Here is an 18040-nt window from a genome sequence, read left to right as displayed (position 1 = left end):
AGATATTTCTAGGGGTAAATGCATAAGGCAAATTGTGAAAATAAAGTGGACAAGACATGTATCTACAATTAACACTTTAATTGCTACACAGCTCCTCTGATTTACCTCAGCAGGATTTTTGCCATGCATTACCAAGCATATTTCTCTATAGATTTAAAAGCAGCCAAGTGAATTAAGCCACCCAATACAATCTAGTTTGACCTAATGTAAGATCAATTTAAAAGTGTTAGGACTTGACCTGTGTTTGGATTGTTTACACAAATCATAGAAAATAGATATCAGCGTGTCCATTTGCAAAGTTTTTCACTCTTACAAATACATAATTTGATACCTGCATTATGCCATACACAAAATCACAAGCCACAGAGTAATCTTTTTTTAATTGCCAATATTCCAGGGAATTTTTCTAATGGATTCAATAATATGATCCATAGAATAAATCTAAAACAGCCTCTGCAGTATCTTGGAATGAGAGTGTCAGAATTAGTGCCTCTGTTCAATTTTCCAAATTCTTTGAAAGTTTACCCAAGTCCAGACCCTTCAAATAATTCAAAACACTCTTCTTCTTCCATAGGGGAATACTGACAATTTTCCCAAAAGATATGAGTATAAATTAGTCCGGAGAAGATTTTGAGCAAGAACTCTTTTTTTTCCCCTTTTTTTTTTTTTTTTTTTTTTTTCTCCCAAGAAATAGGAATGTTAATACCAGCAAAAGGAAGAATTATCAGAAAGTCTTACATATATAAAACTGAAAAAAAAGCCCCCAAACCTAAAAACTCCTTAATCTCAATAATAAACTTCTGCTTTAAAGTACTGCAGATGCTCATACAAATAGTTTGGAGTAAATGTTAAAAAATAAATGCCCAAGGCTCCTATCCAAAATTGCCCTGGTAGTGAAGGCACATAAGGAAAATTTACAAGGAAAAATTGCTTTTAGGTCATTGTGACAAGCTTTTGAGGTCAGATAAAAGAAGAGTCTAATGTTGTCATTTGTTTGCTCATATTGATAAATCAGGAATAATCCTTTTGCAGCCTAGGTAGAGGAGAACAGTGTGAGTCACTGTAACCTCGTGGGATGGAGGGATTTCCATAAAGGAAGTTGGCGAAGGATTTTTTGTTTGTCACTAAATTATGTGGACTTACCCATTTGTGCTCTAGTTTGCATCTAATTAGATTGTCTTGTGGTGATTCACTGGGTATGACAAACTGACCACAGCATGAATGATGGGATGGCATAAAAGAAGAGTATGCAGGAGAACCAGTCTTTCCATGCTACAAATCCTTCAGGCTTTTGTACAGCTGTAAAAGGTGTTTTCTCTCCTTCTGTAGCTGTTTCAGGCTGAGGGGGTCTGTCATGAGACCCTCACAGTGTGAGCCTGCAGGACAGTCTGTGGGAAATGCTGTAGGGGAGGCCGAGGGCTGCCACTGTGTTGGTGAGTCCCAAACACCGCTGACGCCTGCCAGCTCTCAGCTGGTGTGCTGCAGGTTGTGCACAGATACAAGGGTACAGTGCAGTAATATCCACCAGCCCTGCCCTGGCTGCAGGAGAGGTAGATTGGCCCCATGAGGTAAAATCTGACAGCTCTGAAGGATTCCTGCATGTGACTGTAAATGCCTTTTCCTGGTAAACTGAGGAGTTGGGGGCAAGACTTACTTAGGAGAAGCAAAGTTCTCCAGCTAACAGAGGGAGTTGGATGTGAGTCATGACATCACTGTTGTCCCTAAAGTCCCTAAAGGAGATGATTTAAATCCCAGCAGAGTGATTTTAACTCTCCATATCTGCTCTCCTATACCCACTCTTCTGCCTTTATTTAGAGACCCAACATTAGCAGACAACTCCAGAGCTTTTAGCAACAAAACCCTCCAAATGACTTGCCAGATGCTTCAGTTGATGGTGATATGGTAGTAGCATCCAGACTCTCAAACGAGAGTTCATTCAAAGAGTTATTCCAAACCAGCAGTGTTAATGATGGTTTATTCCATGCCACCCTATCTAGATGAAGAACACATCTGTGTTAGCTACTAATTCTGTTGTTGTTATGGGCCCATCATTTATGGAAATGGGACCACCAGCATGAGTGGTGTGGATTAAAAAAGGAGGCTGATATTTTTTTTAGTGTTTAACTACACCACATTTCCAGGAAGATAATAGGTGTAACATGGGAGACTTGCAAGGACAGACTTGCAGGTGATCATCATAATTTTGTTGTATCTTTTGTCAGCAGTATTTGCAAAGAAGACTGTTTGGACAGAGTTTGTTTTCCCTGTATGCATTTATCACCTTTGTGGTTAAGAGGAGTTTTAATCATCGATTCTCAATGTTTATGGCTAAATGCCTGCTCCCATTTGCACTTCAGTGTTTGTTCTTTCTGCTGCCTCATAGAGGCTTCCTATATTTTATTTATAAGGTTGGCTCATTGTGGAGCAGGTGGTAAGGTTATGCATGACTGTTTTTAATGCTGTATATGTAGGCTGTGATTTTCAGTCTGGGTGGAGGCTGATGAGACTACAGTGGCTTGGAAAGACCAAGGTTCTAGCTCCCACTGTAGACCTGTTTTCTGGGAAGTTGGCACTGAAATTAGGTGGCAGGAATTCAGTGCACTTCCATCCTGTAGGCAGTGGTAAGCTTAAGCTTTTTTATGCCCCTCGAGTGAGATATGCTCCTTTTCTCTCCCATTTTGCCTTCTTGTCTTTGTGGTGTTCACTTCTCTGGTATGATTCAGTCATAATATATGGAAACCATTTAGTTGTTTGTTTGTTGGAAAAGTTTTCAGCTTGGTGTGAGTACAAGTATCTTTTTAGAGAAATGGCCCTGTTATTTTATACTTCCCATTAGGCTGGCATGGTTCCCTCAGTCTTACAGTAAATGGAGGATCTTTACATTTTGAATGGCTTTTATGAGTCTTTATAAAGCTATAATTGCTGAAAAGGATACAATAATGCAGTTCTCACTGTTGATGTGGAGAGATGGGAGGTTCTGGACAGGCTGAAGCTCTTGTGTACCAAGCTCAATGTCTGGCATTTTAGATCTTTGGCATTCTTGTAAATGTCTTTCTTGGTTTTGTCTTTACATTTCAAAGAGGTGTTCCCAATTTTATCTTTTAAAATATAATGCATACACAGATTTCAAGTGTAACTTTAAAACTTACTTCTAACCCATGTCCTTAGCTATCACATTTATTGTTTCACCAGCTGAAAACCAAAGGGAAAGTCTGAGCACAAATTACTGTGATTTTGACTAGAAATTTCAGAATGTGACCTTTCCAAGGTGAAGAAGTGAACTCGAGTCTGGTGCTGAGCATTTTGAGTCTGTAGAGGATTTTTTTTTTCTTGCAAGTAGCCATGAGAGTAGGAAGTTAGAAGGCAGAGGCAGGAGGTCAGACATAAGAGTCAAGGAAGTATGAATGACATCATCATCCCTAAGTACCCTCTCAGAAGATGAATGAGCTCTCTCTTGTATTACAATGCTAAAGAGCATTAGAAGGTGATATGATACTCAGACAACACATAAGATAAATGCCTCAGAGGATGCTGGAACAGCTTCCCCCCCACGCCCTCCACGAGTTCATAAATCCTTTGGTGGTCTCAATAATACAATATGTGGCTGATGAGTGTTATATATTGTGGTCAGCTTCTTCTTGACAAAATTCATTTCGGTTTAACGAGTACCTTGAACATTATCTAATTTAGTTACTTAAGCTGAACAACTCAGTGTAACTCTAGATACCCTTTATCTCACCAGACTCACAGCCCTTTTGGGACACAGATGGGATTTTTTTTTTTCCTGAGTTTCTCAATAAAAAGTAAGCAGATGTTACAAGAAGAAATACCCCGTCTCTTTTAAAACTAACAAAAATGTGTTCGCTGTGATAAATCTTGACACAAAGTGTTTTCATCATGATAAAACTTGAAATGCAAGTTTCATGTTCTTAATGAAATCCTTCTGAAGGAAATGCAAGCCTCCAACAAAACATGAAGTGGTGCTGTAGTGTTCAAGGTGCATTCAGTCAGAAGTGGATTCAGTTTGAATTTCAGCCTTTGTGCTTCAAAAGTGCAGTTATTCCAGTATGAAAGTTTTGAGATATGCAAAGTTGCAGTAGACTTTACTACTCAGCCCCTCTTTTGGGTATGTAGACACCGTTTATTATCTTCAAGAGGAAAATCTGATCAAAATATTTAATTGAGAGACTGTTTCTATAATTAAAAAGTAAAAATCCATCAGTAGAAAATCAGCTTCAGTTTGGAGTAAAAATGGACTACAGAATTTTGGTGTGCAGCTTAATGTAGTGCAGAGTTCAGATGTATCGTATTTAATTACTAAAGTAATCTTTCTTTCTCTCAATATTTGCTCATTTGTGATTTTTAGAAAAATAAAATTATTCTCATTTGAAACAAAATGCAAAAAAGGAAGACCCTCACTTAGGTCTAGCTAAATGCTGCTAAGTCCTTTATTCTAAACCAAAAGCTGTCAGACTTTTAGCATTAATAGAAAAGTGGATCTTCCTTGACAAATGCCCCCATAAATTAGATATTAGCTTTAGTCAAACTCTGTCTCTCTCAGGAAATACTTCCACTTGCATATTCAATTGGAAAGACCCTGCATGATGCCCACTTATTGCTACGAAAATCGAGGCTTCAAAGATGAAGGCAAAGAATAATTTCTGTGAACAAAAGAATATCTGGATTAACAGACCTTGGGCTTATGCAGAGATTTCTTTTTATAAAATGTGAGTTTCACTCACTTTTTGCTGTCTGTCTGCTGCTCTGTCCACCCCTCTATCTGTTTATCTGTTACTACTGCAGTGGTAATGTGCAGTAGCAATTGGATTTTAAAAGACATGGATCTCTTATACTAGCTGTCTTTTTTTATAATACCTTTTACAAATTTAATCAATGCATTTTAATATACAATATAGTTTAAGTGCAATATACGATAAATATTCAAGCTTCATCTTAAACATGCTCTAGCCTTTAAATTGTTAAAACTGCAGTGCCCTTTCAATCTACTTACATAATGTCATAAAATATACATTTCAAGGTAAATGAAGTCAGCTACTTCAATTTAGTCCCTCAAACTGGTAGTAAATGAGAGGTTAACACTATGGTGCCAAACCCATTATTGAGTAAATTTAGCACCTTGGACAGCTCTGTAAAATCTTTATTGCTTTCCTGACCTGCTCGTCATGTTCTGTCTATGTGTTCAGTGGCTCTCAGCTCTGATTGAAAGGCAATATATTAGATCCCGAACACAAACATGCTCGGGGGCTGCTTCACTGTGAGCGTAATGACATGGAGGTGAGAACAATTTTCTGGTCACCGCAATCCAAGCACCTTGCAAGGTCTGCTGCTCTAACTCATAGAGGACTTCAGGGGCTCCTTTGTATGTGGAGCAGCTTCCATTGTAATTTAGGCAGAGCTGCAAGAGGTTTAAGATGCATTCAGAAAACAGGAAGTTAGTATCTTGAGCCTGTCTTTAGCAGCATTTTATGGTGAGTTTGTAAAGCTGGTTTGTGTCTGTAAGAAGTACCGTCAGCTCTGGGATAGAAGATACCACTATTTGACACAGGAGGGTTTTTCTGTAACATCTACTTTGTATGATCTGAAAATGTCACAAACAAGAAATGCTTTTCTTGTGTGCAAATATTGCTAGAGAAAGTGTGAAACTCAAATTTACAGACTCTGAAAGTGTTGGAAGAAAAAAATAGAACCATTGACTAGCTAAGAAAATTGAATGCTACTTGTCAAGAATGTTTCAATAAACCATCATGACAATTAGTTTTATTTACATGCAATATGATATGGCATCAAAGAATTTCCAGTGTTTAAGAACTGAAATATATTTGATATGAGGGAGAGCAGCTGTAAGATTCTATGTAATTACCTCATTTTTTAACACGGTTCTCAATCTCTTTTTAGATGCACTCTAAGGTTTTTAGCTCAGCATTATATAAATAACTATGATTAGTCAGGTAGAGAAGAAATGACTGTTTAAACTTTCTTTTTTTCAGTAATTTGGCATAATGACAGCTTAGGTTAACAATATACCAAAGCAGTTTGTGGGCTCTGTATCACATTCTAATTTTTCATCAGTGAAATATATACTGCAAACAATTTCTACTGAAGTGAAATAAATCCTGGTTTGCAAAGTCAAACACCTGTGCAGTAATTTTCCATCTGAAATCATGGACTGAAAAAGAGAACATTTTTTCAGTAATGTCTCTGTTCTTCTCTAGTTTTTATCTTCAGTATGAGGCAAAAAGGGCACCTCAGTGTTGTGATGAATGAGGATTGTTTGTATCTGGATGCTGTTTGTGTCTGTCTGTCTGAGTATAATGCTCACTGGTGTGGTCAAAAAAAACCAAAATAAAACCACTCCAAACCAACAATTGCAGCAGAAAACCAACCCCAATCTTAAAAATCAAGCCAACAAACAAAACAAACAAAACTCATCAACAGAAAAAGGCTGTAGCAACTTAACTCCTCAGAATCTGTTTCAAATGTAGTGATTTAAAAATCCATCAATTATGTATTACATCTCACTTCATATGTGGAAAATAATTTAAATGTGTGTTCTGAGACAGGGGTGTGTGCAGCAGAAGGCAAGCCTAAATGTTTACTGGGAGAACAAAAATCCTCCATCTCATTTTTGAATTTAGGACATTATATATGTCATAAGTAGTTACTGCAGTATGACAACTATTTTATCTTATATTATAGAGAATTTAAAATTGAAAAAAATGCTAATATGCATCTAAAAGCTTGTCATTTGAAGAGTTGTTCAAGGATTTTTGAAGAGGTTATGGTGACAGCAAAATGAACGCAATTATATCTCTATTTTCTGATCAGAGTCTGCAGTATATGAAAATTGAGCATTACTGTTTCTTTTTGGTATAAAATATGGCTATTGTGTAAAATATTTTAAGTTTAAAAGTTTAACTTTGTAGAAGACTGTAAAATGCTTAGAACTGGTACTATTTTTGTAAGCTACTTGCAGAAATATGCCATGGTGAATAGCATCATGTTAGAATATTAGAGCAGTACTTAGGGGCTGGGAACTACAAAAATACATTGTTTTACTCAAAGGATGTTCTGAACTGGTTTTGATCGGGCATTTGGGAATCTGCTTTGAAAGATGCCATGAAATAATAAGGAAAAAAAAATCTTCTGGCTTAGTTCTGCAATGCATTTTTCTATCAGGATTATCATCAGGATGCTGTAAAATATAAGAACACAGGAAATGCTATTGTTACTTGAATACTGGTAGAAAATACCCTAAAAAAAATTAAATTAAAAGAAACAAATAAGAAAATGAGAAAAAAAAAATGCCCGAAATGGAGAACTGAATCTCAGACTGTTTTAAAGTCTGCTGTCCATGCAGGGAATTTTTCCAGGAAACACTGCGTGGTCCTGGGCTGTTCTCTCACACACTGCATGTGTTTTCCTCTCGGGCACCATTCTGTGGATCCTGCCCTGACCCCTCGTACCAGGACACAAACTGCAGAAGCCAAAGGGTTACATTGCAGTAGCACAGGACTGATTGGGTATCTTCTGAGTGTGGCCTGCTGGGTAAGGTCACAATTCCTGCAGCATGCAATTAAGAATAAAATAAACACATTGAAGGGATTCATAACATTCTCTGAATGACATTGATTGCAGTAATCTAGTAAATGACCTCAGGATTGTATTCTGCAATAAACCCATGAGTGGTTTATAGTGCAGATGGTAGAGACAATTGAGTGATGTATTTTATTTTGCAGCACCAATGATTCTCACCTTTTGACTTGATTAAGCGTGTGTGTGAATAGGATGAACCAGTGATTTAACACCATTCAGTGGTTGCTGAGAGTTGTTACAATTAAGGTTTACCTGGTGGGAGTAAAAAAAGAAAAACAAAAAAAAACACTACAAAGCACAGTGCAGCTAATAAAAGAGAATAAAAGATTCTAATATTTGTTTTCCCAACAAGGAGTTTATTGAACTCAGCAGAATGCTTCTGTTTTTGTATTGACAGGAAGTAATACTTAAGAGGGCTGCTGATTTAGTAGAAGCACTCTATGGTATGCCACATAATAACCAGGTAAATGCATTCTACTTCAGCAATTCTATAGCATGGCTATTTCTATTTCTTAGATGTACAAATAGATCAGGGGCTAAAGGGGTACGATGCTACAATGGGAAACAATGTAGAGGGTGATGCCATATGTAAAGTGGGGGTTTATTTGCTTGTTTCCTTTTTTAAGGGGTGTGAATTTAGTGTTTGTAAAAACACCATGGAGGCATCTGCCCGCTTTCACCAGATCCTATGGAATATGAGCAATGTCGTACATTATGTCTTGCCACCAGTGACTTTTCCCTCTTCCCCTAAAGAGAGCTCTAAGGTGGAGCAAGTCCAGGCTCCAGCCCCATCCTGCCAGTTGGTCTTTTTATACAAAATGTGGCCACTGGGACTGAGACTTCCAACTCCCTCACCACAGATGTCAGGATTTATCAGGAAGATCCTATAAGCATGAGCTCTGTGTCAGCGAGCTGGTTTAGAAAGAAAAGCATCTCCTTTTAGCCTTTGGACAGGGAGCTGCTTCATTAGAGTCTGGAAGAAGAGGTTTGTCAGAGTCTCTTTGGTAACTCTCCTGTGTTTTTTTTTCTCCCTTACCCTGCAGGAAATCATCCTGAAGAGAGCTGCAGACATCGCCGAAGCGCTCTACAGCGTCCCCCGCAACCACAACCAGCTCCCCGCCCTCGCCAACACCTCCGTCCATGCAGGGATGATGGGAGTGAATTCCTTCAGTGGCCAGCTCGCTGTCAACGTCTCTGAGGCCTCCCAAGCCACCAACCAGGGTCAGGAGAAGCCTCATCTTCCTCTCTGTCTGGATCTTTTCTGATAGAAGTCAGGGGGACGTGCGGGGCAGTGAGGGGTGGCTCAGGAGCAGGAGCAGGGCTGGGCAGCCCATCCCAGAGCCTTGGGATGACACAGGATGGGGCTGCCCGAACTCGGGAAAAGCACTTCTGCATGTCTCTAAAAAGCTTTTCATTCTGGCCAGAGTAACACCTGCATTTGTCTTTAAATCCCACTAATTTTCATCGGCTTCAGCATGTACTTAATGTTAGCTACTTCCTTATATATTTTCCTGAGCATGGATGATGTCTCAGTCTGGGCCTTGTGCATCACTTCTTTATAACATGAAGTTATCCCTTGAATGTTTATCTATTTAATTTGGATTTGTTTTGCAAGAGATAGAGTGTTGGAACTGTGTCTTTTTCAGAATTTGAGGTTTTCATTAATTTTACAACTAGCAAAGAATACGAATATTTCAAAAGACATTTCCAGAGCTCATCCAATTTTTAAAATGAAGTGTTTTCCACTTTGTATAAAATCAGTATTGGTTTAATTCCCACAGTTAAAAACAAAAAATAGGTGAAGAACATTTTTGTAAAAGCACTTTGCATTTTGCCCTCTCATATGCTTAGCTCTGTATAGTATCCAACTTAAAAATACATTTGAATGAGAAAGTGCTACAATGAAGCTGTTTCTAGAAGAGCAGAAAAAATATTTTTGCATTACACTAAAAAAATACAAAATTATTTTTAGATTGAAATATTTTATGCTGTGTGTTAGGAAGAAAAATTGGAGATTTTTCTTCTAGGAGTGAAGATGCATATTTTGTATTTCTGTGCTTCTAGAAAGAAATCTTTCCTTTTGAATATTGGGATATGAGTTTCCTAAAACGTCATTTCCAGAACTAGGTAGAGATTCAAATTTTAACTTGCTGTCAAATCTGATGCTCATTTCCCACCAACATAATGATGAGACCAAGGCAAAAAGACAAAGGCTATCCCACAAGCTGGGGAAATATCCTACAATTCCTGAAGTGTGCAGTGAGCATCTGAGGTGTGCTAAATGACAGTGACATCAGAAAAGAGTTAACAACAATCCCGTGCTTTTAACACACCTTGAGTGGGTCTGGGCTGCTGGCTCTGAAAATGTAGGTCATGTTTACTCCATTTCCTACAAGCAGCCCTTTCAGAGTGAGTGTTCCTCTAACACCCCGCGCTGATCTTTGCTGCAGGGCATCCATGAGTTGCCTGGGGAGCTCTGGAGGCTCCAGCCTCTCTCCTCCAGCAGAGATCTGGGCAGGGAGGGATCCCAGTTTGGGTCCCTGGTGGTGCCAGGGGTCACTGAGCCCCGTCTTGGTTTGTGTAGGAAGCTGTTGTGGGGCTAATTCCAATTTCTGCCTGTGTTCCCTCCCCACACAAGGTTTCACTCGCAACTCCAGCAGTGTGTCACCTCATGGCTACGTGCCAAGCACCACCCCACAGCAGACAAACTACAACTCTGTCACAACAAGCATGAATGGCTATGGGAATGCTGGAATGTCAAATTTAGGCGGTTCTCCAACCTTCTTGAATGGATCTGCTGCCAATTCTCCCTATGCCAGTGAGTATTTTATGTCTTTTCTCTATTTTGCACATTTTCATTAGAAAGAAGCAGGAGATTTTCTCTGATGCTCAATATTTATTTTCTATTTTGAGCACTTGAAATAGAAGTTGGTATTTTCTCTACTCTCAAGGCACTGATCTTTGATGCACTTTGAAGACCTTAGTATTGCCAGAAATCCTCCTCTCTGATTTCATGTTACTATTATTAATTATTATTATTAATTTTCTTTTTTTTTTAATTTGGGAGCCTTAAAAGAGATTATAAAGAATAATGCCTCATGATTTAGTCTGATGGTTTCATAACATACCTTATACTCTAATAAGAAACACTGTCCTCAACTTCTGAACAAATAATATGTTCATAATCTTTTTAAAGATTACAAATTACTACTGGGCCTAAGCTTGATTGTTTATATTCCACTTGCTTTTTAAGTAGTATTACTTTGACTTCACTGAGTAAGTAAAATGTGACCAACACTCTTAGATTTTGTGTTTTAGTGTCAGTACAGTGAATGCCACAAAAATGTGAGTCATACAAATCATACATCCCATGGCATGAGGAGCTTATGGTCTACAGTCCCAGTCATGGAAATATTTATGTGCAGGACTAACTTTCTGCATTTTGATGTTAAAGGTTTAATAAGCTGTTCCAATAAAAACACATTTCTATTGGTGAAGGCCTGTGAACCTCTTCTGCAGCTGCTCACTCAGCTCAGAGGTCCCTGGTCACATGAGAAAATTAAATGAGCAGGACCTGCACAATTCCTCTGACATTGCTCATGAGGCATAAAGGATTCCACTGACATCTGTAGGAAGCTGACAGCAGAATCAGGATGGAAGGTCTGGACACATAAAGAGATTTATAGGCTGGGACTGTAGCATGGACAGGACAAACTGACTGCTGAAGGTACCAAGGTTTACACAGCAAATCTGAAGTTAATGGTGAAATGGCAGCAATGAATTGTTTTGAATTGCATCAGAATCAAAAAGGGGATAGGAACTCTGAATAAAATAATTAACTTCAAGGCTTCTTCTCTGCTGCAAATTTAGAAGAAATTATTTACCCACATAACTAGTACTTATAACCTGGGAATTGCTAACCAGTGATTATTTTTGTACTCTAATAACAGTATAACATGTAATGTTACAAAGTACCTTACTTATTAAGTTGGATTTACTGTCACAGAATCTGCACACTCTGAATTCATAATATAACATGATTGATGAGACATCTCCTTTTGGAAGCAGATGCCAGTAATGCATTTAAAATACTGTGGCAGTGTATTATTTCATATTTATGAACGACATCCTCTTTAGAATAGCACTTCACTTCCTAGCCCTGGTTCTCTATTCTATTTATATTTTGGGAGGTTTTCTTGGTTGATCTGTCATTCTGCTAATGTCTAATCCATTGAATCAGAAAATGCTTCAATCATGACCTGAAAATTAAAAGGTGGCATTCTTAATTAAATCAATAAACTAATTGCTGTATAGTAGCAATTCAATTTAGGTGATTTGATTGCTCTCCCTTAGCAAGTACTACCAGACACAGAGTGACTTCAGACTAAGATTGTATCTGTCAGACTGTGAAACTTTGAACATTTAATTTCCATTAATTGATTTCCTCAGTGTTAACAAATATGATATCAGATTCTCAAATAAGAACTTAAATAGGGTGATTTTTATCTACATAAATGCAAATAAAATAATAATTCAAAGCCCAGATGATCAGAATATTTACTCTCTAATATGTAATTATTCACAGCCCAATTGTGTATCTAAGCAGATTCTAAACAGAACAAAGAATGGAAGTGTGGCATGTCACTTTAGGTCCTTCTTGTTGTTGTTGTTGGGTAAGAGGGGAAACCACAGCACCTTCTGAAGATTAAATTAGTAAGCTTTATCTTCATTAAAAGAATTTTTTTTAAAAAAAGCTTGATGGTAAATACATAAACCAAGGATATTTAGTGTACTATGTAGCAAAATAATGTTTTAAGGATATCTTCCCATGTAACACACTTGCATTTCCAACACTTAGTTCAACAGTAAAAAAATCGAGAGCGTCGAAGAATGAGAATTCTCTCGTTTCTGCAGCCTGTTATTATTGAGCACTAAGGAATGCCTTTTTGGGGGGGGGTTCTTTTTTCCCCTGTAGTTGTGCCATCAAGTCCGACAATGGCCTCCTCCACGAGCCTCCCCTCCAACTGTAGCAGCTCCTCTGGGATTTTCTCCTTCTCACCAGCCAACATGGTCTCAGCGGTGAAACAGAAGAGCGCCTTCGCGCCCGTCGTGAGACCCCAGACCTCGCCCCCTCCCACCTGCACCAGCACCAATGGCAATAGCCTGCAAGGTAGGTGCAACCCAGGCTGCTCCTCTGGAAGCCACACCGAGCTGCCCCAGGGGAGAGAAGGCGATGGGGGGTCCCTGCTGGGCTCTGTCCTAAAGTTTCCTCCTGTAGAGAGTAACTGGGCTCCAGCCCCCAGCCCACCTTGTGCCCTGCAGGTGTTTGGCAGCCACCCTGTCTCTAACCCAGCTAACACTGCTGAATTGAGAGGCTGTGTCTTTTAAAGCACGGACCTACTGTTTTGATAAACACAAGTAATATTTCAGCTTACTAATACCGTCCTTTTTCTTTCTTTCCTCTCTTATTCCCTGTTGTCGTCCTTTATCAGACCAGTCTTTTGTGGACTCTAGCAAGTACTCCACTGCAGGGTCTCTCCAGGGGCTGGCCTTCTCCTGAAGTACGTCACTCAATCTTCCCTTCCTTTTTGTCCTTTGTCATAGTACACTTGTGCAGAAATCCTACTGAGAGCAAATAGACCGTTACAGAGCTTGGCACAAACCCTCCCTTTCATAAACAGGAGATGCATTACAAACTAACAGCAGCGTTTTCCACTTTAACTCACACCAGGGCAAACATTAGTTTCCACTGATTAATGTACTCCTGTGCCAATTAATTCCACAAATGGCACGGGGCCTTTTGGAAAGCCTATTGAGCTGTTGGTATCAAGGGGCTGCTCCTTTTCTGCATCCTTTCCCCTCTCATTACAAGTTCTCCAGCATTAGTACCTAAATCCATTTGAAGGGTTGGTGCAGGCGAGGCAGTGACAGACAAAAGCTTGTCAAGCTGATGGTGCTGCAAAGCCCAGCACTGCCCATCTCATTGTTTGGCTGAGTCTGTTTTACAACACTGCACCTAAAGCTCCCTGTGTGATTCCCTCACTGCACATCACTGTGCTGAGAGAGGCATTTTCATGCTTGCTTACATCCAGGGGTTTCCTCAAGCAGATGCAGCCAGCTGCCTGCAGCTGCCAGAGGTGGGAAATACTTGATGGTGTGCCTTGTGCTTCCTCCAGACCTGAGATTTGTTTCCTTTCCATGAGCCTCTGCAAATTATCCAAAGGGCATCGAGTGAGGAATAAAATCCATCCTTTTTTAAGCCAGGTTCAGAAGGAGGTGTGCAGAGCAGGATGGTTGCACAAACTCCACGTGTGACTCAGCCTCTGGAAAGAGGAACTCTGGGCTTGAAGACAAAATGCTGATAGCACCATTAGCGGCCAAAAAAAAAATCTATATGCAAGCAGAATGGAAGGAATTCATTGATAAAAGCTTGGATCTGTTGTGCCTGAAGGAAGGCATTGTCCTCAGTGCAGGCTACACTGGTGAACTGGGAGGAGGGATCATTCAAGGTGCACACACTCATACAGAGAAAAACTGTGGAGAAACTGTAAATTTACTAGGAACTAATAAGCCTTGGATACCTTCAGTTAGGACTTCGTTAGAAACACAAACTGTGTCCGGAATAAGACAAAACGAAATTTTCAGGTGTACCACAGCATTTAGGAGATTTTTGTTTTGAACATTTAAAAGAATTGGCAGTGCTGGCATGCTTCAAATTTTAAAAGCAACAGCTAATAATATTTCTCATCTGAAACAAAAAGAAAAAAAAAAAAAAAGCTTTTGAACACGTTAATGTTTTTTTTTCTCTCTCTTCACCTTGTCCTATCTTCTTGTTGTGGATGGAGAGAAAAAAAACAAGTAACAGGAGAAAGCTTTTTCAGCTTTCTCCTTTCACAAGACACAGAATTCTCAGACTCCATGTTCTCAGTTATGAAAAGCAATTATGGAATGAGCCAAGAGCACTGGACACAACTGGAGCTGTGTGATTGCCTCCTCATTGTGTCACCTCCACATCTGCAATGCCCAGAAACCACACAGATCTGAGCCTTTCCCCTACTTTTTGTTTAGCAATTGAGTTTTCATAATAGGAATGAGCCACCAAGAGATGGTTCATTTCTAGGTCATCACTGAACTTCTTGGTGGGTTAAAGACACACAGCCTTTGGTCCTGCGCCTCCTGACACCACCTGAGGCTGGTAATAATGACTCAGAGATGCACTGCCTGTTGTGCCTTAATGCTTAAATAAACAACCATGTATAAGGAGGCTGTCTTATCTCTCTTGGGCTTCTGGATACTTCAGAAAGCAATCAAGCTTTCCTTATGGAGCTCAGATATCAGCAGAAGTCACTAAAACAGCAGCCAGGTTTATCTGTTGTTCTCTTTGCCATGCAATTTTGTAAAAACCCAAATACATTATTTCTGTAATTTGCTGGCAGCAAATACAAATTAGTATATGATAGAAGAAATAAAGGCCATTGGTGGGAGCTTTTCTATTCTCTGCCCTCCCTTTTCAGAGGTGTGTGATCTCATACCTACACTGTTTCCCACTGATATCTCTGTTTTCAGGATCAATAACAGGCTACAGCTGGGAGAATTTGCATGACTAGATGTAGCACTTATGGAATAAAAGTGGAGTGATCTAAATGAAGACTTGGAAAGAATGGAAATATCAAAGCTTTTAGGCAGAAAAGATATCATTTGCCTTGTAATTTAATTCAGAATTTCAGGGCTCTTCAAAAACAATAATGCTTTGAAAAAAAGGAGCTAAAAGATCTGCCTCTGTGCCATTTGCTTCCAGCAGCAAAAGGTACATGGCTGATCTGAAACCAGAGGGAAATGTCTAAATCATGAAGGGAGGAATTGCAAATCTCTCACCTCTTTTGGGCTCCTCCCCTGGGTAGACAGCTGTCCTGTCCCAAGAGACACAATCCTTGACCAATTATTGGTGAGATTGATTTGCTTCTGATGAATCTCTCAGACTGAGGGTTGGAATAGTAGCTTGACATCTGAAGAAAAGATACTTTTTCTAAAGGAAAGCAACACCTTGTCCTTAAGTGTCCTCTACACTTCTCCTCTTAAGTGTCTTCCTGTAGGACTTAGAGCAACTTAACTCACCTTTCTATCCCTTTTATCCTCCCTCTCAGCTCCTTGAAGAACTTTTATGTGGGGGGACACAATCAGTACAGTGATTCCACACAATAAACTCCAGTAATTGCAATGCTGTTGCAGTGTGCCACCTCTGAGGGTGGCCTGTTGCAAACATGTTGGATGTGTTTTGCATTCTCTCCTTCTCCCCTCATTTTGTTTCATTTAATCAGGGCAGTTTACTCGAGCTGTTCTCCCCTTGCTGATTAGACTTGTAATTCTTGCACATATGGTGGTGTTTGTGGAGAAAACATTTCCCTCCTCTCCCCCTCCAACCCCAAATCTGTGAGTCTTTTACTTTGGCTCTGTTCTTATCAAATGATTGCAGCTGTAATTAAAGCACAATGAATCAGCACCAGTCACAGGGTTGAGTCCTTCCTTAAGAAATTGCACGTCCAGATGTCTGGAATGGCAGGCAGCATTTAAATCATGTGCCTGGGAAGTGCCACCAACCTGAAGGCGAATCTGTTCTCTGCCTTTTGGCAAATAACTGTACAACTGGCATTTTAGAGACACGTTGTTTTCACAGTTTCCATCATAAACTTTCCATCATAAACTACCCCCTGTAATGATGTGCCTGCTCACAGAGTGTCCCTGGGACACTTGGGGTGTCTGATCTGAGCCCCCTGTCAATGGACAGAGATCGAGCTGGAGGTCAACTTATGGTCAAAACTGTCCCTGCTGACTTTTCATAAATGTCTGTCTGATGAAAGAGGCGGTGGTTTCATAGAAAATGAGCTAAAAAAAGCATAATAAAGAAATGCTGATGATTCAACTTAGCCAGCAAAAGAGAAAATATCCCAAATTAACGTTCACCCGTGACTCACTTGGTGTAGTTGGAGGTGTCTGCTACAAGTGGAATAAGAAAGATGCTGGCCTGCTAACCCAGGAGTTAAGCACGTATTTCAATTTCACAATTGGGTTTGAGAGTTCAGATCCTTTTCTGAGCACCTGGAAATGCATAGATAAGTCCCAGGGCTGAGCCCTGACCTTTGGGAGGACTGGCACAGGGGAATGACCCTGGCCAGAGTGGCACTGAAGGGACACCCCTCCAGTGCCACGCCAGTGCTGACCTGTGGGACTCCAGCTGTATTTCCCTAATAATAAAGAAATTTCCCTAATTTCCCTAATCCTTGGTGCAAATACCTGCTTTGCTTTTAAAAGAGTAAGAGATTGTGTGGCAATGGCTGGGCTGAGTCAGAGGTTCCTCAGAATCTGGGGATTTTGAAACTAAAAGCAGAAAAATAAGTTGGGGTCTGATACTGATATTGAGGAAGGACACATTTCTACAAGAAAATCGGTAATTTCAGCAGAGTCACTTGCAATTTGAATCATTTTCCAGTCAGAAGGAAACTTCTCATGATTATTGTGTACATAGTTGTCTCTTATGAGTGATATATGTAAATTTAACTCAAAGTACATCTGACTACATTGCTAGTAAATGTTTAAAGCTCTGAGGATTTAAAAGTTGCTTAATAATGCAGAAAATTAAGTTTTTCCCTCTCTCTTTCTCTCTCTCCCCCTTTCCTTCCAACAGCTATATCTGGCATGATTGTTCCCCCCATGTGAAAGAATTGCCTTGAAGAATTTTATTAATGAAGAGGTTGAATTCTGCTTCAGAGAGAATCTGATACAAGTCCCAGAGTGGAACTTTTTACTCAGGCCTTTTTAAAAATAAAAAAGAAATAAAGAAGGATCTTACAATAACTGCAGATTTTTAAACAAAACAAAAATCACCATCCTTGCAAATACTGAAATTAACAATCCACAATTGCAAGGTGTTGATTTGAGTTGTCCATCCCAAATACCTGGGAGATATATTTATTGTATGTTGATAAAAAAATCCACTTTTTTTTTTTTTTTTTCATGGGGGTGGGGGCTTGCTTTTATTTCCTTCTGGTTTTTTGTGGGGGGTTTTTTGTTTTGTTTTGTTTTGTTTTGAAGGCTTCATTTAACTCAACACCATTTGTCTTTTTTAAATCATACAATTACACAAGGGACACTAGAGATGGAACTCCACATTTTTAATTTATGAATTTTTTTTTTTTAAAAGCTGTGTAAAGAAGAATAAAGCAGTGTCATTTACATACAAGTCTGTACGGGACAGAATAGAAGTGCCAGTTAGTTTTTAGTAGAAGAATTATGGCCATTTAATTAAGGGTCGGCTCATATATGTTGCTTATCCAGTGGTGACTTGCTAATAGGACACATTTTTAATGATCTGATTAAATAAATATCACTTCCTAAAAAGCTGATATTTTTGGATTAAGAGGGCGGGGTG

The 18040-nt window shown here is 39.3% G+C and overlaps 1 protein-coding gene across 6 annotated transcripts in view; it reads left to right on the top strand.

Annotated features, from left to right (window-relative positions):
• Positions 1-17802, top strand: part of EBF1 (EBF transcription factor 1) — a 265338-nt gene extending 247536 nt beyond the window's left edge. For 3 of the 6 annotated variants that reach the window (XM_066329262.1, XM_066329261.1, XM_066329260.1), the window contains exons 12-16: positions 8012-8077; positions 8658-8835; positions 10253-10432; positions 12590-12784; positions 17297-17802. In XM_066329262.1, the coding sequence (XP_066185359.1) occupies positions 8012-8077; positions 8658-8835; positions 10253-10432; positions 12590-12784; positions 17297-17328 (651 nt within the window). In that variant the 3' untranslated portion in view covers positions 17329-17802. Of the gene's footprint in view, positions 1-8011; positions 8078-8657; positions 8836-10252; positions 10433-12589; positions 12785-13106; positions 13190-17296 lie in introns of those variants that run through there. The other 3 variants (XM_066329259.1, XM_066329258.1, XM_066329256.1) reach the window with 1 other exon arrangement.
• Positions 17803-18040: the final 238 nt, after the last annotated feature.

This window comes from Sylvia atricapilla, chromosome 14, assembly GCF_009819655.1.
Source record: "Sylvia atricapilla isolate bSylAtr1 chromosome 14, bSylAtr1.pri, whole genome shotgun sequence".
Lineage (NCBI taxonomy): Eukaryota > Metazoa > Chordata > Aves > Passeriformes > Sylviidae > Sylvia > Sylvia atricapilla.
Note: the sequence above shows the minus strand (reverse complement) of the source record. Positions and strands in the feature narration are given on the sequence as shown.